This window comes from Alosa sapidissima, chromosome 8 (genome assembly GCF_018492685.1).
Source record: "Alosa sapidissima isolate fAloSap1 chromosome 8, fAloSap1.pri, whole genome shotgun sequence".
In the NCBI taxonomy this organism is placed as follows: domain Eukaryota; kingdom Metazoa; phylum Chordata; class Actinopteri; order Clupeiformes; family Clupeidae; genus Alosa; species Alosa sapidissima.
The window spans coordinates 17,699,787-17,724,786 of record NC_055964.1 but is presented as its reverse complement, the minus strand read 5'-3'; the positions used below and the strand labels follow the sequence as shown (position 1 = coordinate 17,724,786).

General features: G+C 43.9%; 2 protein-coding genes across 26 annotated transcripts in view; both read left to right on the top strand.

Moving 5' to 3' along the window:
* Positions 1–666: 666 nt before the first annotated feature.
* Positions 667–13,514, top strand: ehmt1a (euchromatic histone-lysine N-methyltransferase 1a). 3 transcript variants are annotated; one of them, XM_042101517.1, is made up of 24 exons: positions 667–793; positions 1,221–1,320; positions 1,740–2,143; positions 2,331–2,436; positions 2,592–2,692; positions 3,097–3,331; positions 3,789–3,934; positions 4,456–4,599; positions 5,254–5,462; positions 6,016–6,144; positions 6,689–6,771; positions 7,013–7,119; positions 7,340–7,462; positions 7,740–7,841; positions 8,707–8,811; positions 9,102–9,256; positions 10,103–10,270; positions 10,853–10,997; positions 11,138–11,215; positions 11,316–11,431; positions 11,581–11,667; positions 11,775–11,853; positions 12,244–12,419; positions 12,791–13,514. In XM_042101517.1, the coding sequence occupies exons 2-24, from the start codon at positions 1,290–1,292 to the stop codon at positions 12,993–12,995; spliced, it is 3,234 nt and encodes a 1,077-aa protein (XP_041957451.1). In that variant the 5' UTR covers positions 667–793; positions 1,221–1,289; the 3' UTR covers positions 12,996–13,514. The 3 variants fall into 3 exon arrangements, with proteins under 3 accessions (XP_041957451.1, XP_041957449.1, XP_041957450.1); XM_042101515.1 differs by having other exon boundaries at positions 6,013–6,144; XM_042101516.1 differs by having other exon boundaries at positions 702–833; positions 6,013–6,144.
* Positions 13,515–14,035: 521 nt separating this feature from the next.
* The window catches only part of cacna1ba (calcium channel, voltage-dependent, N type, alpha 1B subunit, a), a 100,365-nt gene continuing 89,400 nt past the window's right edge, over positions 14,036–25,000 (top strand). For 22 of the 23 annotated variants that reach the window (XM_042100843.1, XM_042100836.1, XM_042100845.1 and 19 more), the window contains exons 1-3: positions 14,036–14,948; positions 17,159–17,264; positions 18,628–18,767. In XM_042100843.1, the coding sequence (XP_041956777.1) occupies positions 14,695–14,948; positions 17,159–17,264; positions 18,628–18,767 (500 nt within the window). In that variant the 5' untranslated portion in view covers positions 14,036–14,694. The remainder of the gene's footprint in view (positions 14,949–17,158; positions 17,265–18,627; positions 18,768–25,000) is intronic. The other variant, XM_042100838.1, reaches the window with a different exon arrangement.

Below are 25,000 nucleotides of genomic sequence, written 5' to 3'. Positions count from 1 at the left end.
TAAGGTATTGTAAGTACAGAAGTATGCGAATTGGAACACAGCCCACGTCTGTCTGACTGTCAAGTGAGCTGCTGACAGAATTTCTGCCTACATCCCACATGTTTTGCTGTTTGATTAACTGTACCTGCCGTGTTTGCCTTTTATTTATTTTCACAAAGCCTTCTCTCTTGTGATGAAGATTGTCTGTATAGTTTTCAAATCAATAAAATATCTGTTGTTCAAAAATGTTTTTTTTTTAAATACACATATATTAGAATAAATCAAATTAAAATTTGAGAACAAACACACTCATAAAAAGGTATGATATAATAGATAGAATATAATAATGTTTTTGGAGTAAGATCTAGTTGGTGTCTGTCTGGTGTCCCTCTGTGTGGGATGGATGTGTAGACAAATGCCAGTTGTGATCAAAAGTCACAAATATCAGTCAGTGCTGCTGAAACGAATAAAAATAGGTAACTTTGTGCATACATGGCCAATGTTCTGACATTTTAGTCTTACTGGTTGTTCCCTTCGCTTAGGTTGATAACATAGATGTTTTCTTACACATCAGCTGGAGTTAAAAGTGCAGTATTCTAGGCCTACACTGTCTGTTGGTCAATTCTATGTGTGTGAAATCATACAGTGTCTTGCAGCAGTAAAAAGCGCCAACAGAGGGCGCAACTAGGTCACATGGTTACTGTTGAGCGGATGAGGGGAGGGGAGGAAGAGGAAGACAGCTCGAAAACTTTTCCCTCTAGTAGCAGTTTCCTGGCAGTTTCTCACTTCAATGGCTACCGTCCGAGAAAAATAGGTAAGAAGCTGACCCATATTCCTGAATGCACAGTGCAGAGGTAAATGCACTTCGTCAGAGTTGGCACAACAAACTCATACTTTTTATATTTAATTATAATGCGGAGAAATTTGGTATAGACTTCTTTTGTCCTGTGCTTTTTGGCTTGAGGAGACGTATCTTTCAGTTATGAGCTTTCCCACTCGAAATCATAATGTGCATGGAACTAATGTTAAGGCAGTGAAAATGAGTGGTTTAACCTTGGCCTGTGCAAGTTAACCTAAGCTAACGATTATTCCACCGCATGTTATCTGTGGACACGTCGTAATTATTACTTGGAAACTTTCCTCCTATGTCCATGTTAATTCATTGCAAATATTTTTGTGCGCTGACCCCAATCAAGCCGTGGCAGCTCCAACAAACCTATACTGTTGTTATTCAATGCTAGATCTTATTGGGAGATTCAAGTGGTTGCAAATCTGGCCAGAAGTCTTGTCAGATATAAGAGCTGGATGAAATGAAAGCCATAGCCAGAGGACGTAGTACTGGTGAGTGCTATTGTAGTCGATGAGATGCCTTCATTCTGCTTGTGTTTTGATATCTGATGTATGGCCTACTCCACCTACAGGTAGTCTTTGTTTTTGCCACCCCATCAACTACTCATCTGTTGTTGTTTTTTTTACATATGCTACTACATATAAAATAAAATATTATATGTATAGTATAAGTATATATCCAATATTATATTATAATATTACTAATAATGCTTTTAAGGTTAGAGGATGTTTCCTTTCATGTGATGTAGAGGATGTTTCCTTTTCAAGTGATACTACAACGCGAGGATTGACCGTAAAGATATCACAATAATCCATGTATTCAGAGGTCTTCATTGTTTTTCTTCGCTTATTCTTATCTTATCATCTTCATTGTGAGTGTTGTTGCAAGCTGAACAGTTTGCTTATCACAGGTATTGCCAGGCATGGAGATGCTCCCAGAAGGGGTAGAAAGCCAAAGAGAAAGCTGGAAGCAGGCGCCCACCAGAGCACTCTAGTGGGAGGAGGGGTGAGCGGTCACACCCTCCTCTGCCAAAAACCTGATGGCACTGTTCCTCAGGAAGCAGCAGTCTTTGCCAATAATGGCCTCCAGCTCAACAAACAGAACGGCGCCAGCTCTGAAAAGACCCAGGCTTTGGCTCCAGGGGGTTTGTTGTCGGGGCATGCATCTAATACCCCATCCACCACAGCTGCACCCACAGGGGAGGGCAGCGGGGTACGACAGGAGCACGGGCAAGTTGTCGATCCCTCTCCAGGAAAGAGCCGCATGGCTTGGAAGTCCATGGTGAAATCCGCTCCTGCTCCTCATGTACTCCAGGTAAAGCCTGAGTGATTGTTTCAGTTCCATATAGTCCATATGAATTAATTTTTTATTTCAGAAGGTGTAGCACAATTAGTCAGAGCACAGCAGTTTTGACCTGAACAACATTAGTCAAGTCATGGATTTTAGAGCAGGGATCTCACCAAAATTATTTAGGGTTGATTTTTGTTTTTATTCCACACAGATGCTGAATAAAGACAAATCCCCAGCCACAGCAGTAAGAGACGTGGAGAAACCTCTGCATATCAAGCTACCTCGGACTCAGAAGCCATCTGCACTGCCTCGAACAGGTCAATCTCATAGCTAGCTTAATTTTCTCATCTCAGCGTACAAACGTCTTTAATGTATTTCAAACTGCTGTTAGTTTTGGCAGTCAATGCACAGATACTGTATGTTTGTCTGTTGTAGTCAAGTAGATGTCTTTTTTGTGAATTTTGTTTTCTAGTTTCAAAGAAAAAGAAAAGGAAAATGGGAACATATAATTTTGTCAACAAGAAGAAAACAAAGGTGGTGAAAAGAGGGACCCAACCCTTATTTTCATCTCAGGTGACCTTTGAAAAGATATCCTCCAATCCTATAATGACTAGCTCAGATGTGGCCTTCACAGCTAATGCGTGTTTATTTCAATGTGATGGAAATTATTGTTTGAAATACTTTTATGTGTTCACACAGTATGTGCATGTATGGTTCAGTTTGATTGTGTTTCTGTACTGAGACATTCTGCTGATGAGAGCTAATGCGGTTAGGATACGGCACTCTTATGGCTAGTGCAATCAGAAAATCCTTTGCTGCTGTGTGCTCTGGTCTCCTGTCAGATGGACTTTAACTGTCAATGGAATGAGAGAACTTCCACTTCTTCAACATTCGGCTTATCATCTGTTGATGTCCATAGATGGTATAGATGTTTGTTATCTTGTTTTGTATAGAGTGGATTGTTTGTTGATCTGCAGGAAAGTTCCACCATGGAAGGCGCCACCTATGGTGGTATGGAAGCAGAAGCTGGAGCAGTGGCCCCTGAAGACCGAGCAGATACATCTAGAACAGACACCTCTGTGTCTACAGATGAGACCAGCCCAAAGGACACACCGCACGAAGTGGCCAGAGGGATCGAGATGTACACAGAGTTCCCTCTGCACTCACTTGACCTGAAGGGTCAGGAGGACATCTTCTGCTCCCTGCAGTCAGGTGAGCAGACTACAAAACCGCATTGTCATAAGAAGCATGTCCAGGGTCTGGCAAGCTACATTTTTTTTGCTACATAGGCCACATATTTTTTCTTTTGTGCCAAAATGCTTGAAATAGTGTCTGGAGGTATGGCTTAATGTTGTACTCAGTGATCTTGGCTGAGATGTGGTGTTTTGAAACCATTGTAATAGGCATCATAAGCCATAATAAATCAACACATTTCCTCCTAGCTGTAGTATGTAGTTTAAATGTAAGTTCTTTGGCATTTGTCTCAAGTGTTGGCTGTTTGATGCCTATATGCAGTATGTGGATAATTTTCTGCCTCATCTCAGTCGCTTCACGCTGAAGCATCTGCCAAAAACACTACATGTAACTGTAGGTTAGCTTAAAAATGTCCCCTCGCCGCACGCGCGCACGGAGCAGCTGAAAGAAGCGGGTTTGCTTTTTGGCTCGCCAGGTATGTCAGATGGCCCGGACGCCATGGAGACAGATGCCATGCTGGAGCTCCCGCTGTGCTGCTGCCGCATGGAGGCCCCCAAGAGCCAGGAGATCCTGACGCTGTCCGAGGGCAAGTGCATGGCTGTGGAGAGTGTGGACGGACAGGTAGCACGGTTGCATGTTTCGCTTTTTCCTTAAGTTATAGTTTATTATTATTTATTCATTTTAGACGATTACTATTTTAACAAGTTCTTTTTGTTTAACTCTTTTTTTGTACAAAGGTATGCACTTTCAAATTCTGTTGTACATATATAATGACAATATAAGGTCTATTCTATATTCTATTCTTTTTTTATATTTCTGTTAGACTTATACACATATTCTCAGATGACTTATTTGATTTCATTTTGTAAAGATATGTTTGTTATTTGATACAGCCTTTTTTTAAAAAAAAAAAAAGTTAAATCTTGAGGCACGATGAGAGAAAAACGAAATGGCTCAGAGCGTTAAGCGTTAAAAAGGAAAGAAACAAAGCCACTCTGTTTAGAAAAAGATATGATGAAAGCCTTTAATTAAACATGGTAACTGGTTCAAAAGCACATGGGCTATATCTTGAGGCATTTTGGCTCACACTGAAGGTGATTGTCCCATCGTAGGTGCCAGTTGATTTCTCTGTTCTCTCGCAGCTCAGTCTCTGCAGGAAGAACATCCAGAAGCAGGAAATGATGCGGCCATCCATCCGGATTCCGCTGTTGGTGCTGTGTGAGGACCACCGCGCTGGCATGGTCAAGCACCAAAGCTGCCCCCGCTGTGGTTTCTTCTGTCGGGCAGTAAGTTGAGGCTCTTGTGGGGCAGCCGTGGCCCACTGGTTAGCACTCTGGACTTGTAACCGGAGGGTTGCTGGTTCGAGCCCCGACCAGTGGGCCGTTGAAGCAGGCAGCTCACTGCGCCGGGATTAGTGTGTGCTTCACCTCACTGTGTGTTCACTGTGTGCTGTTTGTGATTCACTAATTCACCGATTGGGTTAAATGCAGAGACCAAATTTCCCTCACGGGATCAAAAAAGTAGTCTAGTGTTGTAGAGTCACAAACCAGCCAGTCAGTGTTCACTGGGTTTACCACAGAGTTAGGTTGGGCCTTTTTAGTCAAATACGCACACCTAACTCTACCTGTTCCATGTTATACTGTATGTAAGTTATTGAAGTGTAAGTTTGTGTTTCTGTTTAAGTCTTTGAATTTTGTCACTTTTGCTGCATTGCATGTAATGTAATGTTATACTGTGGCACGATGAGGGGGAACCAGAACTGTCCTTTCCAGAGAACTTGCTTGCAAAATCTGCTTACCTGCTTTAACTTTTGTGACTCAGACTAGCATCACTGTGGCATTATAGGAAGGCTTTGCATAGCATTAAGGAAGCTCTTGGCCTAAATGTGCCTTTAAAGCCTAGACAGTATTTATGACTGCAGTATCTTGGATGTTCCTCAGGGGACCTTTATGGAATGCCAGCCTGATGGCAACATCTCTCACCGGTTCCACCGCGGCTGTGCCTCAGTCATCCGTGGGCAGATCTACTGCCCACACTGTGGCGAGGATGCTAGCCAGGCGCAGGAAGTCACCATCGCCAAGCCAGACGCCATGTTTGTTATGCCAACAGCGACCGCTCTCCAAAACAAGACGGATCTCTCACTGAAGGGGTAGGTTGTAGACCTGCTGCGTGCTGGCATGTAGATCTTCCAGGCTTCGTGCTCACAAGAACACCTGCGCTGAGACCTTTTGACAAAGATAATGATTCTCTGTGAGGAAAAAAAAGCACCACATGGTCGTGGTTAATTTTTACTCATTGCATCACCCACGTCATTACCTTGATTCACATGGTATGATGAAATAGGTTGATATTCACTCTCCTAAAAGGCCTGGAAAAGATGCAGATATAAACTATCTGATGTTTTTTTTTAACTTTGAGATATTCTGTCCACTGTCCACTGCCAGACCTTTCTGGTCAAGAGTTGATTTTAGGAAGAACAGCATTTGCTTAGTCTTCACAGTTCCTACTGGAATACTCATAAACACTGCGCCTTTTAGGACTATTCACTTTTTCCTTCAAAAAAAAAAAGCAGTCATAGAAATCATCACCGCACAGCGAACACAATTCAGAAGAATTTGGCTGACATTGAGGTCCACTTTGGCAGACTTTGGGCTGGTCTGTTGGAATATATTCTACTTAACACACATGTGATTCCCCAGTAGGTCTAAGATTGGCCCTTATGCGGCGTCTCCCAGTAAGTCCAAAACTGGAGCCGTGGCTGCGGAGGCGGGCGCCACCAAAGAAACACTCGAGGGCATCCTGGAAGCACTGGATGAGCAAACGACCTCAAGGTAAACTTAAAGACAATGTGTAGTGTAAACAATGTTACAATATACCTTATGCAGTGCTGATACTACTTATGTACTCCTCATATGAAATATCCTGTATTTATTAAACAGCTCTTCACAATGCAAGTAGAACGCTCCATTGACTTGAATGGGATTTTCCAAAGTTCTAGCGATCATTATTTTTGACTAAAGGACCTCTGAAAAAAATAATGACAATTATGACTGTCAATGGCAACAGAGTTTGTGCTTCTAATTCAGATCCTTCATATCACTCCGCAACTACTGGAACTTCATTCAAAAGTGAAAAGCAGACGGTTGATCAGCTGTGTTCTAAAGAATGTTTGATTCAAGTTCCGCTGCGCGTCGGGGTCCGGTTCGCCCTGTCGGGACTTTTTTTGTCAATAATGACCGGCGTTCTATACATTATCCCTTAGGTAAACTGTATGTAGTATGTGAAACTTTTGATAAAGATGTTGTGCCTTGTAAAAGTCACAACATCACAAGAAATGTGCCTTGTAAAAGCCTTTTTTCCCCCTCTGTCTTTTAGGTATAAGAAAACACAATATCCTCCAGCGCAGCTTTTTACCTCTGCTAAGCAAGGAGACCTGCAGTCAGTCATGCAGATGTTGGGTAAGAACTCTAATGTAGTCTCTCTGGGCTTATCTGAGGGAGTGTCACTGGACTGTAAGGGACTGCTAGCTAGTATGGAATGATAGTCACACAACCTTTTGGTATTATTCAGCATGGCAGCATATAGGTATAACATATAGATTTCATGGGCGGATGGCCGAGTTTCTCACAGTATGGGGAACATGGTCAGTATCTCCTATCTGGGACATGGATGTCAAGTATTTTCTTTTGCTCTCTGTAGTGGAAGGGGCAGACCCCAATCTAACAGTGGACGGCACCAAGAGGCAGACACCCCTGCATGCAGCGGCAGGAGGGGGCCATAATGAGATCTGCCACATGCTGGTGCAGGTATTTCTGCTTGTGTTTCATTCATCTTTATATCACATTTACATATCTGATCCCAGATGGGTTTTATTTCATATAATTAGTGCTGCATGTTTTTGTTGATGGTTAGCTTTTACTGCAAAGTGTCTTGTATCTGGCAATATGGCTACTGACGTGTGCACGTGTGTGTACGTGTGTGTGTGTGTGTGTACGTGTGTGTGTGTCTCCCTCCCCGCCTCCACAGGCTGGCGCCAATCTTGACATGTGTGATGAAGGTCAGAGAACCCCGCTGATGTATGCGTGCCAGAACAATCACCTGGAAACGGTTAAATACCTGCTCAAAGCAGGTGCAGCCACTAACCAGAAGGTACTGTTGGTCCACGATCAGACTCTCCAGATCATCTCAGTCCGGTGCTAATGCACTGATGAGCATTTAGAGAAACACTGTGAATAAAAGACACAAACCCAACTTTTCTGCCAGACTCTTGATTAAGACCTGGGCTCATGAGAAGTAGGATCCTTTTCATGTTTCATGTTTACATCCCTCTGTACATTACTTATTGATTCAAGCTCTGCTTGCATCCTCTGCCAATTTGCTGCTTGTGATTTCTGCCAGTGATCATTTACAATTTTCTTTGCTCCAGGACCTGAGTGGCTCCACATGTCTGCACCTGGCAGCTAAAATGGGCCATTACAGCATCATGCAGCACCTGCTCACCGTGGCCTCTCTCGATGTGAACTGTCAGGTAACTGTACACAGCTTTGTCTGTTTTTATTCTCACTAAATTTGCATAGTTAACCAAAACAGTGCAATGGCGATTTGAATTTGCATCCTCTATCCTTAAAAAATGCCATTGGTATTTATTTTAATCTATTGTCATTTGCCATCAGGTTACTATGAGAATTTGAATTTGCACCTTTATCCTGAAAATGGCGTTTGTTTTTATTTGAATCTATTGTCATTTGCTGTCAGAGTTATTAAATGTGCTGCTGTGGCATTGCGCTGTGTTATTCAGACCAAGTTCAAGGTGTTCTGATAACCCACAGACAAACCTGCGCAGACCCCCTCCCCCCACTCGCCCTTCAGAAAGCTCATCTGGTGGCTGATCTGGTCAGGGCGGCGTGGTCGAGGCCTGTCTGCTTCCATTAGAGGCGCAGTAGTTCAGAGATGGATTGTGCCCTATAGAGGGATCCCTGGGGCCCGCTCCCCTGCAGGGAAAACTTATTCATGTGGATAACCATCAAAGCCCGTGCAGGTTACGGGGGAAAGCATCAGACTTGCATTTTCCCTGCTAAATACATTGAACATGACAGCCCCTAACCTTTGTCGGCAAAATAAACATAACTCTGGGGTCTCCTGGGCCTTGACATTACTTTTGTGATGCACAAAAGAGCAAAGACGCTGAGAATACACCTGGATGGAGGAGAATGATAAAATGGCCGGAGGAAGAGAGACTCCCTCGCTCATCTGTTTTGTCAGTGATTTGTATGTGTCTTGTGATGTAAAGTGTCAGGATTGGGAGCAGATTGCCTTGTGCCTTTGTGCATGAGGCACCGGTGGTGTTGTCTTTTTAAAAAAAATGATTTTTATTGCTTTGCTTTTGGTTTCAGGACGATGGTGGATGGACTCCAGTCACGTGGGCGATCGAATACAAGCACAAAGACCAGGTGCACCTGCTGCTGTCCAAAGGCGCCGATGTCCACGTGAGGGACAAGGTCAGTGTGCCGCCCCTGTCCCACATGCTCTTCTGGTCTGTGTCCTGTCACTCAGATGATCTCTGGTAGAGACAACGCTCCACCCTTGTCTCATACATGAATGGTTAGAGCGCCAGATTTGCAATGCAAGCCTTTTTTCCCCCCTCAAGGAGCTGGGATGTGGGAGGGAAGCTAAAGGTGATGGGGGATGGGTGTTGAGGTCTTGTAAAGTGCTGTATGTCACCGATATGGCGACGCCAGCTGATGCCTTTAGTGGATTTAATTCCAATGTTTTCCATTCTGTTTCTCAGGAGGAGAACATTTGCCTGCACTGGGCAGCCTTCTCCGGCTCGGACGACGTGGCGCAGCTTCTGCTGGAGATGGGCTCTGACCTCCACGCCATCAACATCTACGGGGACTCGCCGCTGCACATTGCCGTCCACGAGGAGCGACTCGACTGTGTGATGTGAGAGGAGCTTCTAGAAGGGGGGGCTGTGTCGTGCCGTTAAATATGCATGAGACCTCCCAGGTCTCATGCACGCATGTGGAATTCAGACATGACACAGAAATACATACGCAAACTAGTCAGAACCTGGTGCATTCCTTTCCGTTCAAATCCACAAGCAAAGAGGCTACACTGGTTCCAGTTATGGTGTGTGTGAGCTAGATTAGAGGCATAAATCACATGACTGTTAACTGCACAACAGTGCTAATGCAATACTCTAGCTAAGAATTCTTGCGTTTGTTGAATAAAGAAAATGGCTGAACAGACAAATGGAATTAAGGCAAAGCACACGATAGGCCCATTCCAAAACTAATCCCTACCCACTCCCCCTCAATTACCAAGTGAACTCGGGTGGGAAGCACCCTCGCAGCTAAATGAAGTTCCCTCTTGGTTAGCGCGTAGGGTTACAATACTGCACTCAGCTTTGGGACGAACTTCACTCTCCTTAGTGGAAGCTGGTTATCACAGAACCATGGGTTTGTATACAAGCGAGGCCTACTCACACGGAACTGACATTTTGAAACGTCCTCCATGACATGCTGCATTAATTGACACACACTCTCGACAAGTGAGCATCGATGTTTACTCCGCGTTGGAGGGTTTATAACACACTACCACTTAACAGTAATTGGTTTCGGATGGCCCTTAATATGGCGGACCCTTCGCAAGAATGCGCAAACAAAGTGCAAGTGGGAGAGGGCGAAGGGAGAGGGTGAAGTAACTAGTTTCGGACTGGGCCAGAGTTTTCTCGTTCCTGCCATATAATAGCAAGCAGTTTCATGATGTCATTTCCTCCACACTTCCCAGGCTCTTCCTGTCCCGGGGGGCGGATGTCAACATGAGGAATCGAGACGGGGACACCCCTCTGGAGCGCTGCCGGCCCAACTCCAAGCTGTGGACTATCCTCAACACCAACAAGAAGCTGACGGACGCCAGGAAGGGCAGGGATAACCAGGGGGACAGAGTCATAAGCAAGTAAGATGAGAACCGCTCCTTAGTCAGCCACAGTTACACCCTGCACGTTACTCATGGAAAAGTCTCCCAGTCATGAATGAGCATGAAATGTCAGTGAATGTTTTTTTTATATATATATCTTGGTAGGTCTTTTTTTAAGTATTTAAATGTTTTGTCTTCAGAAGGTTTTGTTTTTCATATCAGTGGTGGGGAAAAAAAACATTGACAATGAATTGTTCTGATTTAACAATAAAACATATTTTATGAATTATACGTATATAAATAGATATTATTAGTGTAACCTTGTGTGTTTTTGTGTTTTTTTTTTTTTCTTTTTTTTTTTTTTTAACATTGTGTGTTTTGGTGTTTTCACTACACATTTTTCTATCTAATTATTTCCTTGATTCTGTTGTTGCATAACTGAAAGGGCATGTTCTACAAATGGCCTTTGAGAAGTAATTTTAATATCTTGCAAGATGTGTGAATGCTAGTCCACATTCTGCAGCGCCAGCATTAGTCTATAGTCCTTCATTGTCCATCTAATGAAAAATCTTCAAAGATATAGACATAATGTTGTTAATCTATCTCAACTCTCTCTTCTAGGGATATCTCTCGAGGATATGAGTTGGTCCCCATTTCCTGTGTGAATGGAGTGGATCACGAGCCCTGCCCCAGCAACTTCAAATATGTCCCTGAAAACTGCTGCACGTCTCAAATGAATATTGATGAAAACATCACACACTTACAGGTGAACAGGCAATTCTGTCGCGACTGTTTAGTCAGTCAATATGTGACATGCTCTCATTATACCACAATGATTAAACACAGACAGACTAGAGTCCCAATAGCAAATTTCTACGCGTTCTCTCCATCTGTGTTTCTCCTCAGCACTGCAAATGCAAAGATGACTGCTCCTCCAATAACTGTGTTTGTGGCCAGCTCAGTATACGTAGCTGGTATGACAAGGTATTGTTCCAACGCAATGCAGTAATACACTGCCAAGCCTAGTATTGAGACCATTAATGCAAAATGATTTCGGACCTAAATCGATTGTTCTTTGTAAAAGGAGGGCCGGTTGCTTCCGGAGTTTTCCCGGGAAGACCCGCCCTACCTCTTCGAGTGCAACCACGCCTGCTCGTGCTGGAGGTCGTGCCGGAATCGTGTGGTACAGAACGGACTCCGGTACTGTTGTCCCTTCCTCTCTTCAGTCTCCTGGCACTTCATCCAGCTCATAAACATTTCACAAGCTCTGTACAGTCACTGAGCCTCTGAAGGCATTGATACCAAAATTGCTCTTTGATCAGGCTGCTTCACTCCTGTTGTGTTTTCAGGACCAGGCTCCAGGTCTTCCGAACCGATCAGATGGGTTGGGGAGTAAGAGCGCTGCAGGACATCCCCGAGGGGTCGTTCGTCTGCGAGTAAGCACAGACACACAGACACATGAACCTCAAGTCAGTTCAAATCTCTTGGTCGCCTGGGGATGAATCGAAAACTCATCTGGGAGGGGGGGGGGCTTGTCTTGCAGGTATGTGGGAGAAATAATCACCGATAAAGAGGCCAACACTAGAGGAAACGACGCCTTTCTCTTTAATTTGGACAACAAGGTATTTCCTTTAATCTGGTTTTATGCTGCTAAAAATGTCCCCACAAACCCTGTGGTGAGAGCTTGTGTGATGTGATGTGATGTGATGTGATGTGGTAGTGTTATCATTTATTAATTCCTATTAGTCCAACAGGAGGTGCTGTAGCACAGATAGCAACTCACTGGGATGGGGGAAATCCGTTTTCTTCAGTTCAGCTGTAGTCACTGCAGAATCTGTGATCGCTTGCAAAATGATGCTGTAACATTATATCACAGGGCTGTAATGCTAATTCCAGTGGAGTTGCCATGCCTTTGCAATTCCACTCAGAAATTCTATTTAACAGTTTTTACCCATGCATGATCTCATTGATTGCAAATCAGTGGAAAATCCTCACGGTCTGCTTTCTGCCAGGTTGGTGATGTCTACTGTATTGATGCCCAGTTCTATGGCAACGTGGCCCGGTTTCTGAACCACTTATGTGAGCCTAACCTGTTCCCTGTCCGAGTATTCACCAAACACCAGGACCTGCGTTTCCCTCGGGTGGCTCTCTTCTCCTGCAGGCACATCAGAGTCGGAGAAGAACTTGGGTAAGTGCTGCTACGGGCACTCTCAAAGAGAGAGGTCCTGTCTTCATAGTTGGATGAGTGTGTTAACCTATTCAGTGTCTGACTGTAGATACATGTTAATGACCTTGTCCATTGTTGTGAACTTGCTGTTGCTTGAGAAAGGGGAAAAAGGAAAAAGTCCAGCCTGTGAGTCTGGCAAAAAGAGCATCATGTTGTCTTGGAGATGGTATCTAAATAAAATTGATTGAAATAAAAAAAAAAAATGCATTATCGATCCCAAAGCACATTTGCCCACTTCCATTGTCGTAGATACTTCTCCTCTTCTCAAACCGAAAGAATATATCTTCTCTGCCAAGTCATTTCATTACTGTTCCTCCTGCTTGTCATCCCAGCTTTGACTACGGTGAGCACTTCTGGAAGGTCAAGAGCAAGTACCTGAGCTGTCAGTGTCGCTCGCCCAAATGCAGGTATGCTGCACGTGCCCTGGGCCAGAGCCAGGTGAGCCCCGCGCGGATGACACCTGGTCCTCTGCCCCCCGGTCCACTCTCCCGCGCACAGACCGCCGGCCCCACCAGTCTCCAGGCCACCAAACCATGAGCCCACAAGCTTCCCCGCCTGTGCTTTTACATTTTTTTAATGTGGAGTCCTAATGTAAGAATGTTTGTCATGTACCAATACTAAATTGAGCATAGGGTGGTACTAAGCGCATTTTTAAAGAAAACTGCCTTATAGAAAAAGCACATGTTTGATTGTTGAATGATCCTCTATCAGACTATGAATTCAAATGTGGTGCCAGTGGATGTGTGTGGTAGTGAACTGCATGCTCTTACTTCCACGAAATCGTAGATTTTAGATTGAAATGAATGTGTGATAGGAAAATAGCAATGATGAGAAGCCAATTATTTTACAATTATATTTTTTACCAAATGTGTCTGTACAGAATGATGGGAGATGTGTCAGGGGGCAAAATGTTGGAATGGCCACTTTGCTGAGGAAAATAAGCCTATGGCTTAGTACTCCAGGGTAAAATAATGAAATCTGTTAATCAGTGCTGAGAATCATTGTCTTATGTGGGTTTTACTAGTATTATCTAAGAAATAAAGACAATTCAAAGTCGTCAGATGTTTGAGCACATTATTTTCTTTACTTATTATATTATAATACCTACAATTTGGATCATCTGCCTTTCTCCCATATGTTGCATCTTTTGCATAATCATCCAAGAACTTTCTCCTTCGGGATGTCAGGGTGTTTCTGAAGGATCCAGCATATTGTAAGTGAATGTAATACCATGCTTTAAGTTATTAATGTGTCTAGAGAGGGATGGTCTTAGTCCAGAAAGCCTTCCCCAGTAATACTGTGCACCCTGGCCAGATTTGGTCCCATTTCTCGGACCCACCCCTTCATCGAGGCACAGATAGTAGTCAATGATATTATTTGCCTATATGCCATTCAAATATACTGATATCTACGATGAGTTTGAATCCTGATAATGTAACCGCATATCTTTTCGCTCCGCGAAAAGGGTGAGATGCTTTCCGCTTTTTACCCCACTGCCATGGATACTGTAACGGCACAGGTGGAGCCACTGACAGGGTGCTTTCTTAGTCATGTGATCTGGTTCAGAAGAAGCAGCGGCTGCAGAAATCTGTAATATTTTCATTGCCAGCGTGAGTCCTAGCGAAATAGAAGTGCCAATCTTATCCCGATTTTAGACTCCATAGACTGTTGCACTGAAATGACTGGATTAAGGACAATATTTCAAGAAATGCCAGAAAGGGCGTGAGAGGGAGACGTCTGCAGTAACATCACATATGAGCTTCAAATAGCAAATGTCTTCATTCAGTATCTAGTCCATTATTAATTTGTAAGAGTGATTATTGCATGCCTGTAACAGACATTCGCTGTCCCTGTTGCTGCTGCATGATTTTGCTTTTTTTTGTACATTCCAAGGCACTAGTTTGGACTGCAAATCTTTCGGAAATCACTGCATTTGGATACCACGAAGCGCATGGAAGGATTGTATTGTCTTGTCGTGTGAACTTCAGTCAATTTTATGGATTATCAGGAATGATCGGGAGAAATGTTGAGCATTTATTTTGGCCGAAGAATTCCGAAAGGAACCTTGGGGAAGGTTTCATTGTTGTAATATACAATTATTGAACAGCACCCTGTTGGATATTTGATACGGATGAAAACTCGTAGCTGGGACAACACCGTGCGTTGTGATGCTTCTTATCTATGCTCTCTCTGATGTCAATTTTGATTTCTACAGTGAGATCTGCGCGTTTTTAGAATGGCTCGCTTCGAAGAAGATCTACGATATGGAGGTGGCAGTCCAGCGAGTAGTGGAAGGGGGGCAAGCCGGCAGGGAGGCCCCCCAGCCGGCCCGAGGGTGTACAAGCAGTCAATCGCCCAAAGAGCCAGGACAATGGCCATATATAACCCAATCCCTGTCAAACAAAACTGTCTCACTGTCAACCGGTCCCTTTTCATCTTCAGCGAAGATAACATCATACGGAAATATGCAAAGAAAATAACCGAATGGCCATATCCTTTCAAGTGGCATTAATTGCGTTTAAGCTTGTACAGTCTTGAATTTTATGTTCCATACATAGCCTACTTATTAGATACATTTTAATTAACCTTATTATTCAGAGCGATTTGTTTTAGAGAGAATCCTTTTGTTACCATTTAACACTATTTGGCAGAATGATGTTGGTTAATTAACATCACCAAAGTTTACACACGTTAGCCATATTGATATCTCCATTCGGAGCTTTCCACATAGCTTAGCGTTTCATAACTGAAACGGACTGTGCTTGCCTATAAAATGTAATTTGTGCAAATTATTCGTTTAAGTAGCCTAACCTAATCACATGGGTGTTGTCTGACATGCTCATGTCCATTAAGGGCAGAAAGTGAGTCAGTGGCATTCAGGCATAGATAGCGCAGTGTTCATGAAATCAAGACATTGAATATAAATTGAATTTTTAGTTTTAGCAATTTTGTGCACCGATTTTGGTTTGCCACCTTTACTTTTAAAACGTTGTTGGCTACACCCATCATAGTTTGGCTCGATACATTACTGCAACGTGTAGGCTACCGAGCCAAGGAAACCTTGAATGTGTTGCCTACTTGATCTATGTGGCTAAGCTACAGTAACCATTGCTTCAAGGAAAGCTGCCTTTTTCAGCAAGCCACTGCGGTATCGATCTTTTTGTATAAGGCAATATACCTCCAGCCAGTCCTAGCAACCGACAAAGCATTGCAAAATAACACAATCACCGCTTCGTTTTTATAGCCGCCAATGAAACGCTGTCTATTGCTCCCCAGCTTAGTAAAAACCCAACTGGTGCAGTCCTCTCAAAACACAATAATGGTGAGTTCATATACCATGTGGGTTTTGGGTAGCCTCCTGACATTAATCCGTAGGCTAAACCGCTTCAGTTGTCGCCAAATTATTATTACATCTTATCGTTACTTATTGTGGCAAAATACTCATTTTGATTTAGAAATCCTACCTTGGATCTGTCAAACGTCAGCAAAATCTTAATATTCATTGTTAAAAGTTTTAGTAGTTAGGCTGTGTGAACGTTTCGTCTTTTGCTTGGACATCAATCCTTGTCCAAGTATGCCTTGCCAGGAGTTGAACAAGTGCCCTCTCCAGGGTCCTGAACTCGCCAACACGTTTTCGCTAGCCAACACTAAAACGTCCAGTTGTGCCAAGAGCTTGTGGAATCTATTAAGCAAATTTTGAGTTTTGTATGTAGTGGAAAACTAGTTGTAGGCCAACTGATGGATGTGAGGATATAATTTTGCACAAGCCCCACTGGCAATAAGCAATGCAATCTAAACAATCTTCAACTAAGACAAAAAATGGATTTCCCATGTAATGTAGTGCAAGGGGGACATATATTATGGATTTTAAAAAGCAAGTTACTAGATTACATTTGTTCTCTTACAGATCTATTAGATGCATAAATACATTGCAGGTGGATTATGGCATGCCGACATTACAATAGTCGCTTAACCTAATGGTGTGTATTGATGTGCACATTTTCATCTTTAATCTTTCATTATCCTGGGGGGATATGCTTGCTGAGCAGTGCTCTTACATTAAGACATGACACCAGCCCTCCTCTGACGCAGACAGCTGCCCCTCGACAGTGCTTCTGTGAGTGCTATTAGAGAGGACCGATCAGATCTAGGGATGCGGGTGACGCAGAAGGGGCCTAAGATTTAGTTAGTTCATAAGGTTCCTCCCGTGAGCTAGTCCCTCTCCTCTGCATCACCATACACGTACGTACACACACATGCACACACACACACACGCACACACACGCATTCACACACACACACAGACACAGACACACACATACAGACCCCTAGAGCATCTGAGCCAGCAGGAAACCATAAACAAATCCATGTGCCAGCCACAGGAAAATGCATCGAGAAAAGTTACAGCTCAGATTATATTTGCACTCTCCTCTCTCTCTCTCTCTCTCTCTCTCTCTCTCTCTCTCTCTCTCTCTCTCTCTCTCTCTCTGTCTCTTTCTTCTCCTCTCGTCATCTGCCTCATTCTATCCCTGGCTGTCTCTCATGATGATTTTTCCTGCCATTATTGTTCAAGTTTCTTTGTAAAAAAAAAAAAAAGAGAAATTGGGTGAAACAGGGAATCTTAATGGAGTATTGTTGGTAATGTTACCCCTAATGTTTTAATGCTTCAGTTCTGTTGTTACACTCCTTGACTCTCTCACTCCATTTGAGTACATGATTCTAGCCACCATCATCGCCAACTGCATTGTCCTGGCCTTAGAGCAGCATTTACCAGCGAGTGACAAGACCCCTATGTCAGAACGTCTGGTGAGTCTCTCAGCCTTTTCACATATCTTGATTCAATAGTCCAATATTCTCTTTCTGTGCCTGTCTGCGCACACTCATCTAGAGCCATTTATTGTTTGTCTAATGTGCACCACCAACAGCAGGACATTCCCTGCAGAGCATGCGACTGCGATGCACATCATAACTTCTTCTAAATTAACGTGAATCTTCTTCCCCAAAATATCACTTGCTGCTCATCCTTAATTTATGCCTAATAGTGGTCTGCCTTCTGAATTGAGCCGTATGGATTGGCAGTCAGTATTCTTGGCTAATTGTTGCCATGTCAGCAGGGAGGGTGTGGTTGTCTCCCGGGGCCGAGAGGGATTTAGCTCCAGGCCTGCTTTGTAAGCCAACAGGCACCACACAGGGCTCTGTATGATTGCTACCGCACCTTAGACAACCCCTCCCCCCCCCAAATTGCCAGCTGATCTCTGTTGTTAAGTCATACCAATAAAGGGGGTAAATGCTGTGAGGCTTTTCAGCCAATCAAAGGGGTCTTAAAGCTGTTGATGGCAAAGCTGTGCTGAGGATGAAAGAGAGTCCTGATTCAGCATTGGTGATTCGGAGCTGCACTCTTGGAGTAGATTGACCCTTGTGGATTGTTGGCAAATGACTCGCTTGACATATTGATGTTATCGTGAGTGGACATGAAGGGAGATCAAATTTCAGTCATCTTATTTGAGCTTTTGTTGAGAGACACACCCCACAGTCACTCTGCTTCCACCTCAAATGCTGTTTTCTCACAACGATTACAACCAAGCCTGCCATTTTTCTCAAGCCAACAGTGACCGGTTTATTAATTTAAAGAGAAATGATCAGTGTAGACATCAACACAAGTAGGTTATGCCACACCGGAAGATGTTATGCTTGACAAAGAAAATGGCAGTTTTTGGCTGCCATACTGTAGATTGCAAGTTTGCTTTAGTTTAGTTACAGCAGAGCGCTGTGCATTTAAGGTTCTGCAGTAAAGTACATTCTGTTGGAGTGCATTAGAATTTATGTCGGCATATCTCTGGGGTTTAATATGACTTGATGAAAGACAAGGACTTCTGCTGCTGCAGTCAAAGGACTGCGTTTCTAATGAGAACCCAGGCTGATTTAAGGGCCACTGTGATCATTTAGGGACAGAAGAAGGAAATTGCTCTGTGGCTTGAGACTCAGAAGGTCTTAGTGTTTCAATGCTGTCATGTGCTTGTGTTGTGGAAATTCACACAGCTCGTTTTCCCTCACAACTGTTGTAATTGCAAGCTCCCCAAGGCATTTGTTTATATTTAATTGTTGCCTCCTGTCTATCTTTGCCTAATAACTATGATTTTGGCTTACACATTTCTTTTTGTTCCAACAGGATGACACAGAACCATACTTTATTGGAATATTTTGTTTTGAGGCTGGCATTAAGATCATCGCTCTCGGGTTTGCATTTCACAAAGGCTCCTACCTCCGAAACGGATGGAATGTAATGGATTTTGTTGTCGTGCTAACAGGGTAAGTACAGACGTCCTGTTTTACACTCCTAAAGGTGTGGTGACATTAGCATCTGCTACAAATGCTTTCCATGCTTAATTTACAACAAAAATAAGCCGTCACAAGCAGCAGTGACGGAAAGGACAGAAACCTGTGCAGTAGCACTTGCAAATGCCTGATACTTTTTACACCGCCACCAAACCTGGCCACATTAGGAGACATTGCACAGTGTGGGTCCCCAGGCAGATGAGGTAAGCCGTTGTCAGAGGCTAGTTGCCTGCCTTCAGCACTCGGGGCCTGTGGGGAGCACTAACAAGGTTGCCTCTGACTGGGCCCTGGAGTGGTGGCATGGGAGGCAGACTGGTGTAATGAAGATATAGAGGGATGGGTGAGGTTGGGGGACTGCTAGATTCTCTCTCAGTGTTGTGGCGTATGTGTATATATATATTAGCTCAGCTGTACCCTCATCATAGCCTTACAACATATTTGGCTGGCCACATAAAATTGGGCAGTCATGAAACACGCAGTTTAGTGTCTGGACAGTCTTTCTTTCTCAGTGCATTGTCTCTGTGAAAATCATTTTTATTATTAGTATTATTATTATTATTATTATTATTATTATTATTAGTAGTAGTAGTAGTAGTAGTTATAGTAGTTGTCAGGGTGGTAGTAATGATTATTTCAAGTATTTCTTTAAGTGATATATTTTTCCAGTGTGATTTGGCATTATTGCTGTTTTGAAAGCTTTGGGGGAAGGGTGAGCGAGAGGTGTGGTGTGATCAATGGAAATGCATTAGAGATTCTCAGTATATGAAGAGGAGCGTGCAGAGAGAGGCTGCCTTTAGGGACATGGGGGAGGGGACACACACACACACACACACACACACACACACACACACACACACACACACTCACTCACTCTGCGTAGACAATGAGCTGTGGTTGATGATGATGATGGAGTGAAAAGAACTAGCTTTCTCTGGTGCTGGTGTTAGGGGAGGTAGTCAGGTCCCGTTGATGCATCTCTGAGGAGACAGCAGTGATGAGCGTAGCGTTACGCTGGCTCACCCCACCCCACCCCACCCCCCTGTATGCTCCTCCAGTGCCACCAGGGAGTGTCTTGCCTGGCTTTATCCTTAATTGCCCAGAGATTCATTCAGAGATTTATTTTGTCCTTATTCAGGGGGCCTTACATCAGCCTGCTTTCACTCCAATAAACATATTTAGAGGGAGGACTATCTAACTGTAAGCTCCGCACATCTCTCTCTCTCTGGTGCACACAGTACATCGTTTGACCAATGTTGGATGTGATCATTTGCTTTGTAATGAGTCCAAAAGGTCCCTGAGTGTTGTTTCTATTTCATGTCTTGGTGAAGAAAAGGAATTTTGTTCAAGCTAAGAGTCGCCAGATGACATGATGTGGGAGGTGTGACAAATTGTTTCTGAAAGGCTGAGTCTATTGACAGCTTGCCAGACACTTTTACATATAAGCTGTCACTACTGCTCTGTGAGCCATGCGTTCAGTTCAGCTCATATTCACCTCAAGTGCACATCATGGGTGTGTGTGTGTGTGTGTGTTTGTGTGTGTGTGTGTGTGTGTGGGGGGGGGGGGGGGGGGGGGGGGTTGGCAGACGTGAGCTCCTGCCCGGGCTGATTAAGTTGGAGCAGGGCCGTCTGATGTGATAAAGGTAATTGAAGCCCTTCGGTGGTGAATGTGGACCAATCGCAGGAGCAGTCTAGTCATGTTATCGATGCCAGGCAACAGCCACTGATTGACACCAAGGCATGGGCAGCTCCAGACAGACAGCTCCTGGGTGATGTGTGGGTGGCGTTTCTCAAGCACGTGAGAAGCACCTGAGTGCCTCCGCCTGCCTGTTTCTCACCGACTCCTTGTCAGGGTCCAGACACACTACAGCTGCAGCCCTGCAGTCCTGATGTGGACCCATCGATTCGGATGGGGGGTGGGTGGGGGCGGGGGGCGTGTTATCAGCAGCACTCCCCTGGCAATCTCTGGAGCCTTGATCTCTTGAAACATGAGGAGAAAATGTTCTATTGGATGCCGATATCAAACTGAACGCTAAAGAGGGCGTCGATCTGCCATGAGGCCCATGCCTGACCGAGGAGCTGTCGATGCGCAGCCGCGTTCTTCTCCTGCTGCTGCTGATGCTGATGCTGATGCTGCTGATGCTGATGCTGATGCTGATGCTGTTACAGCAGCAGCTCTGTCCTCGGATGAAAAATGAAGCTACGAGATCGGAGTCAATCCCGTCCCAATCGATGGTGGCCATGATTACTCCAGAAAGTGCCTTGATATCATAATGGCATGAACGGGAGGGATGGTGCGTGTGAGCGAAAATGAAGAGAGAAAAACATGACTTATTTCATGACCTAGTTGCTTCGCATTTGTCTTACATTTCAAATGTTTTTCCCCTCTCAAGCCTCTCCGAGTGGCACAGACACCTCCGGTGTTGATACAGATGTGCTGACTCACTTTGAATGTACCCCTTCTCTCTTATCAACCCCCCTTTTCCCTTTCATCTTCAGGACTCGCACATCTCTAATGTGGCCCCAATAAGACTGGTCTTGCTAATAAGCAAATATATCTGCCTTTCTTTGTGCACGTCCGGATCGATACTCTATTGAACCAAACACAGAGGGAATTGATTTGCTACACCACTCTTTATGGGCCTCTGGATCAAAGCACCAGCACTCCCTCACATTTCCCTCAGCTAAAACCCCCACTAGTTCTCCAGTGGTTTACTGATGTTGTTTGGTCTTTTGGTGAATTTTTAAGGAAATGTAGTTTTTTTCTCTATCTCTTTCACTGAAACCATTCTAAAAGACTTGTAGGGAGTCTATGAGGAGCTTTGCATACCTGTTTTTAAGAGGCTCAGCTGTGATGTGTTACAGTAGGTCAATCTGGTTTCTTGTCTGTTCTAAGGTTTCAAGTGCACATTTATATTTTAAAGTCCTTGGCTGACCACAAATGATTCATGTTTTGAAATTTTAAGAATGACTGACTGATTTAGACTTAATCATTTCTGAAGTGCCTGGGTAACCGTGGCGACGTGAACAAGAGAGGCTGGTGTATTTCTCCTGTGTTGCGTGTCATTTTTGTCTCTGTGTCTATGCCTTAAAGGCTCCTGCAAGGTTATCTATGTGGCCTTCACACAGGATTAGTGGTTAGACTTACAAGTTAAACTGCCTCTGTTGACAAGGTTGTTCTGCTTTCATAAATGAGAACATGAGCATCCTCCATTTCAGCAGCAGCTGTTATAGTTTGATGACTAAATTATTTAATTTTTTTATTTTAGTCCGAAACAAATTGTTGTGTTGAAGGTTACATTCTCTGTTGGGGAAAAATAGTAACCGCTGAGGTGGTGGGTAATTGGCATTTCCAGAAACACATTAGCAGAAATACAGAAACGGAGGCGGTATTTACAGAAATACATTAGCCTAATGGTGAAAATGAAAGCAGGTGGTGGGTCAGTCTGGCTGGTGGGTCAGTCTGGTCAAGTTTCGCGCTTTTACTCATCAAATTCAATGATATTTTTCAGATGTTTAACCATGGGCTACTGTGATACTGTGGATTTCAGGCTTGAAGACCTCCAATCAAATCTAGTATCATGTAGCAGTGCAGTACACACCAACTCCCAATTATCTTTTGAGATCTTTTGATCATGCCTCATGATCATCTCTTAAAATAGGGCAAGTGACTGAGATGTTGTCAAAGTATAGCTGAGCTCTTCTCCAGGTAATGAGCCCAGTGGCATATAGCCTTATCAGCGAATGATCGTGTGTCATTCAAACACTACAATTTCAACTAATTTTATCTCAAGACATGTACTGTTTTAACAAGGCCACAACATTACGTCTCACCCTGTAAGACTAGAGGTGCAGACACATCCAAGACTGTCTGGTATTTTCTGATTCATTTTAACTTTCTGTAGCCTACCTTCCCTATCTAATCTAAATTGTGTTCACTGCCTTCCCTGTGCATGATGCTTTAACATTATGAATCCATTATCTTCCACTATCTCTCTGGCTTTGATTGAAAGAGGATTCTCCATAAAGCATCACTTTTGTCTGCACAGCTCTGTCGTGCCTGCGTGGCGTGGCATATATAGGACAGACCATCTGGTCTTTGAAGTACCCTTAGAGTTCACACAAGGGTGCCATCAGGAGAACATCACTAGAACACCCTGTGGCATAACATCTTTGACACACTTGCACACCCTTTCTGTGCCCCTCTGTGCATGTAGGACAGGGAGGTGGGGGAGCATAAAAGGTACAATCAGTAACCTTTTATCTTGTATTTCTAATTGAGATTTTACTTTTACATAATAGAGTTTTAAGTATTTAATGTTCTTTCATCCTAGTGATATAAAAGCATCACATAGTAAAAACTCTGTTTTTAGTTCAGAAGATTGTTTGATCGTGGAGTTCTTTGAGATATAATGTTTATCTGCCTTTGCCAGAGAGTGGGTGACCCAGAGTAGGGCACATTTTGCACAAACATACATTTGTTCTTTTACATAAATATTCATGAAACACATTTTTATGTGGTCAGGTCAACATTGAATTTAATCCTCATACTTCATCACACAGTTGGCTGTCCAATAATTGTAACAAGCTGTGATTTTTTTTACCAACTGCAATGTCTTGTACGCCATGTACTGTACAATATATACTTCTGTGTGAATGTAATTTTGTGTTGTGTGGTTGTCCTGGTGTACGGTAGGTGTAGGGGTAACAGACTGTGCTTAAGGGATAAGGGTTAAGGTAGTTTGGTCAGATTTACACATACCGGCAGACAAAAAGGGTGAAAGCACTTTGGTCAGGGTGTGAGTGAATTCAATTGGACCTACCCCCCCCCCCCCCCCCCCCCCCCTCACCAGCAGGCGTAGGAGCACAGCGCTGTGTGCGTGAGAGTAAGGCACGACATGGAAAACAAATTGTCTAAGTGTGCAAAGCCCTGGTCCCCAAAAATCTTTTTGAGTGATGGCTGTAATCGTTGGAGATGGAGATGAATTGGGCGGTTCAGTCTGCATGGCTCAGAGATTATATTGACTCAGGAGATGTGGGCTTGAGTGATAGTGGATTTCTGCATTCAAGCCGACCGTGTCCAATTTAATCAGCCTCAACTCTGCTCCAGCACCCTCTCTCTCTCTCCATTCGCTGGGCTTTTCTCGGCCTGGTGTGACGGGGAACCTGGCTGGAGAGCGAGCGAGAATCCTCACGTTCCCCTTCCCTGCACTCTACTGCATGCTCATTTGAAATTCCACCTGCATTATGGGATGAAAGATGAAAACGCTTGTTTAAGAATTGAACACAGGCAAGCAGTTTCTTGGCGGCTGCTTTTCTGGAGCCATTGCAGCACATTAACTCTCAGACTACAGTTTATTGTGGACAGTCGGTAGGGCCTTACCCTTATCTGGGACAACGACACCGATGACTAAGGTGGGGGAGCAGGTGTCCCTTTGTTAGCAGAGTTCAGACTTTTTCCAGAGATAGCACTGGCTGCTGCATATAGCATTGTGTGTGTGTGTGTGCGTGCGTGCGTGCGTGCGCGTGTGCGCGTGTGTGTGTGGTTGCCTCGCGACAGGCAATCAGCAGACCTCCGTGTTGAGATTCGTGCCTGTTTGTTAGTAGGTAACCCACGTAGACTGGAAAAAATCTAAAATATGAAGAGTGAGATGATTTTAGCAATAAAGTTCTGTGACATTCCCAAGACTTATGAAGTATTTCTTCTATGCTTTGAGCAACTACGACTTGAGCCCCACATGCCACCACATTCAAAGACCTACTTTTATAGTTGATCTTATTTAAATGGTAATTTTGTAGGTGTTGAATATCTTGTTGAAATATTTGTGTTGCGTATCATTTTTACTTACTTCCTCTCTAACAAATATTTGTTGACTTGGAAACAAAAACATCTAGGAATGGTTCTGAAGACACTGGTCTGGTCTGGTCAGCCCTGCATGTTCTCTGTGAGATATTCTGTTGGCTATGGAAGTCTGGGAGGCCAAGCAGTTCTTTTACAGTGTGCGTTTCATACTTAATCAGACCATTTCACATTGTTGGGGGGAGGGTAGGTGTTGGACCTCTGTTTTGACAACCTTTAACCCAGCATGGATTCTCAGCCTTTTCTCACCTCACCCTAGCCGACGGGAAGAGGAGAGTGTTTGCCTTGCAAACTATGTGAGATGTGTGTGTTATCACCATGCTGGAGGGGGTTATCGTCGTCAAGTACC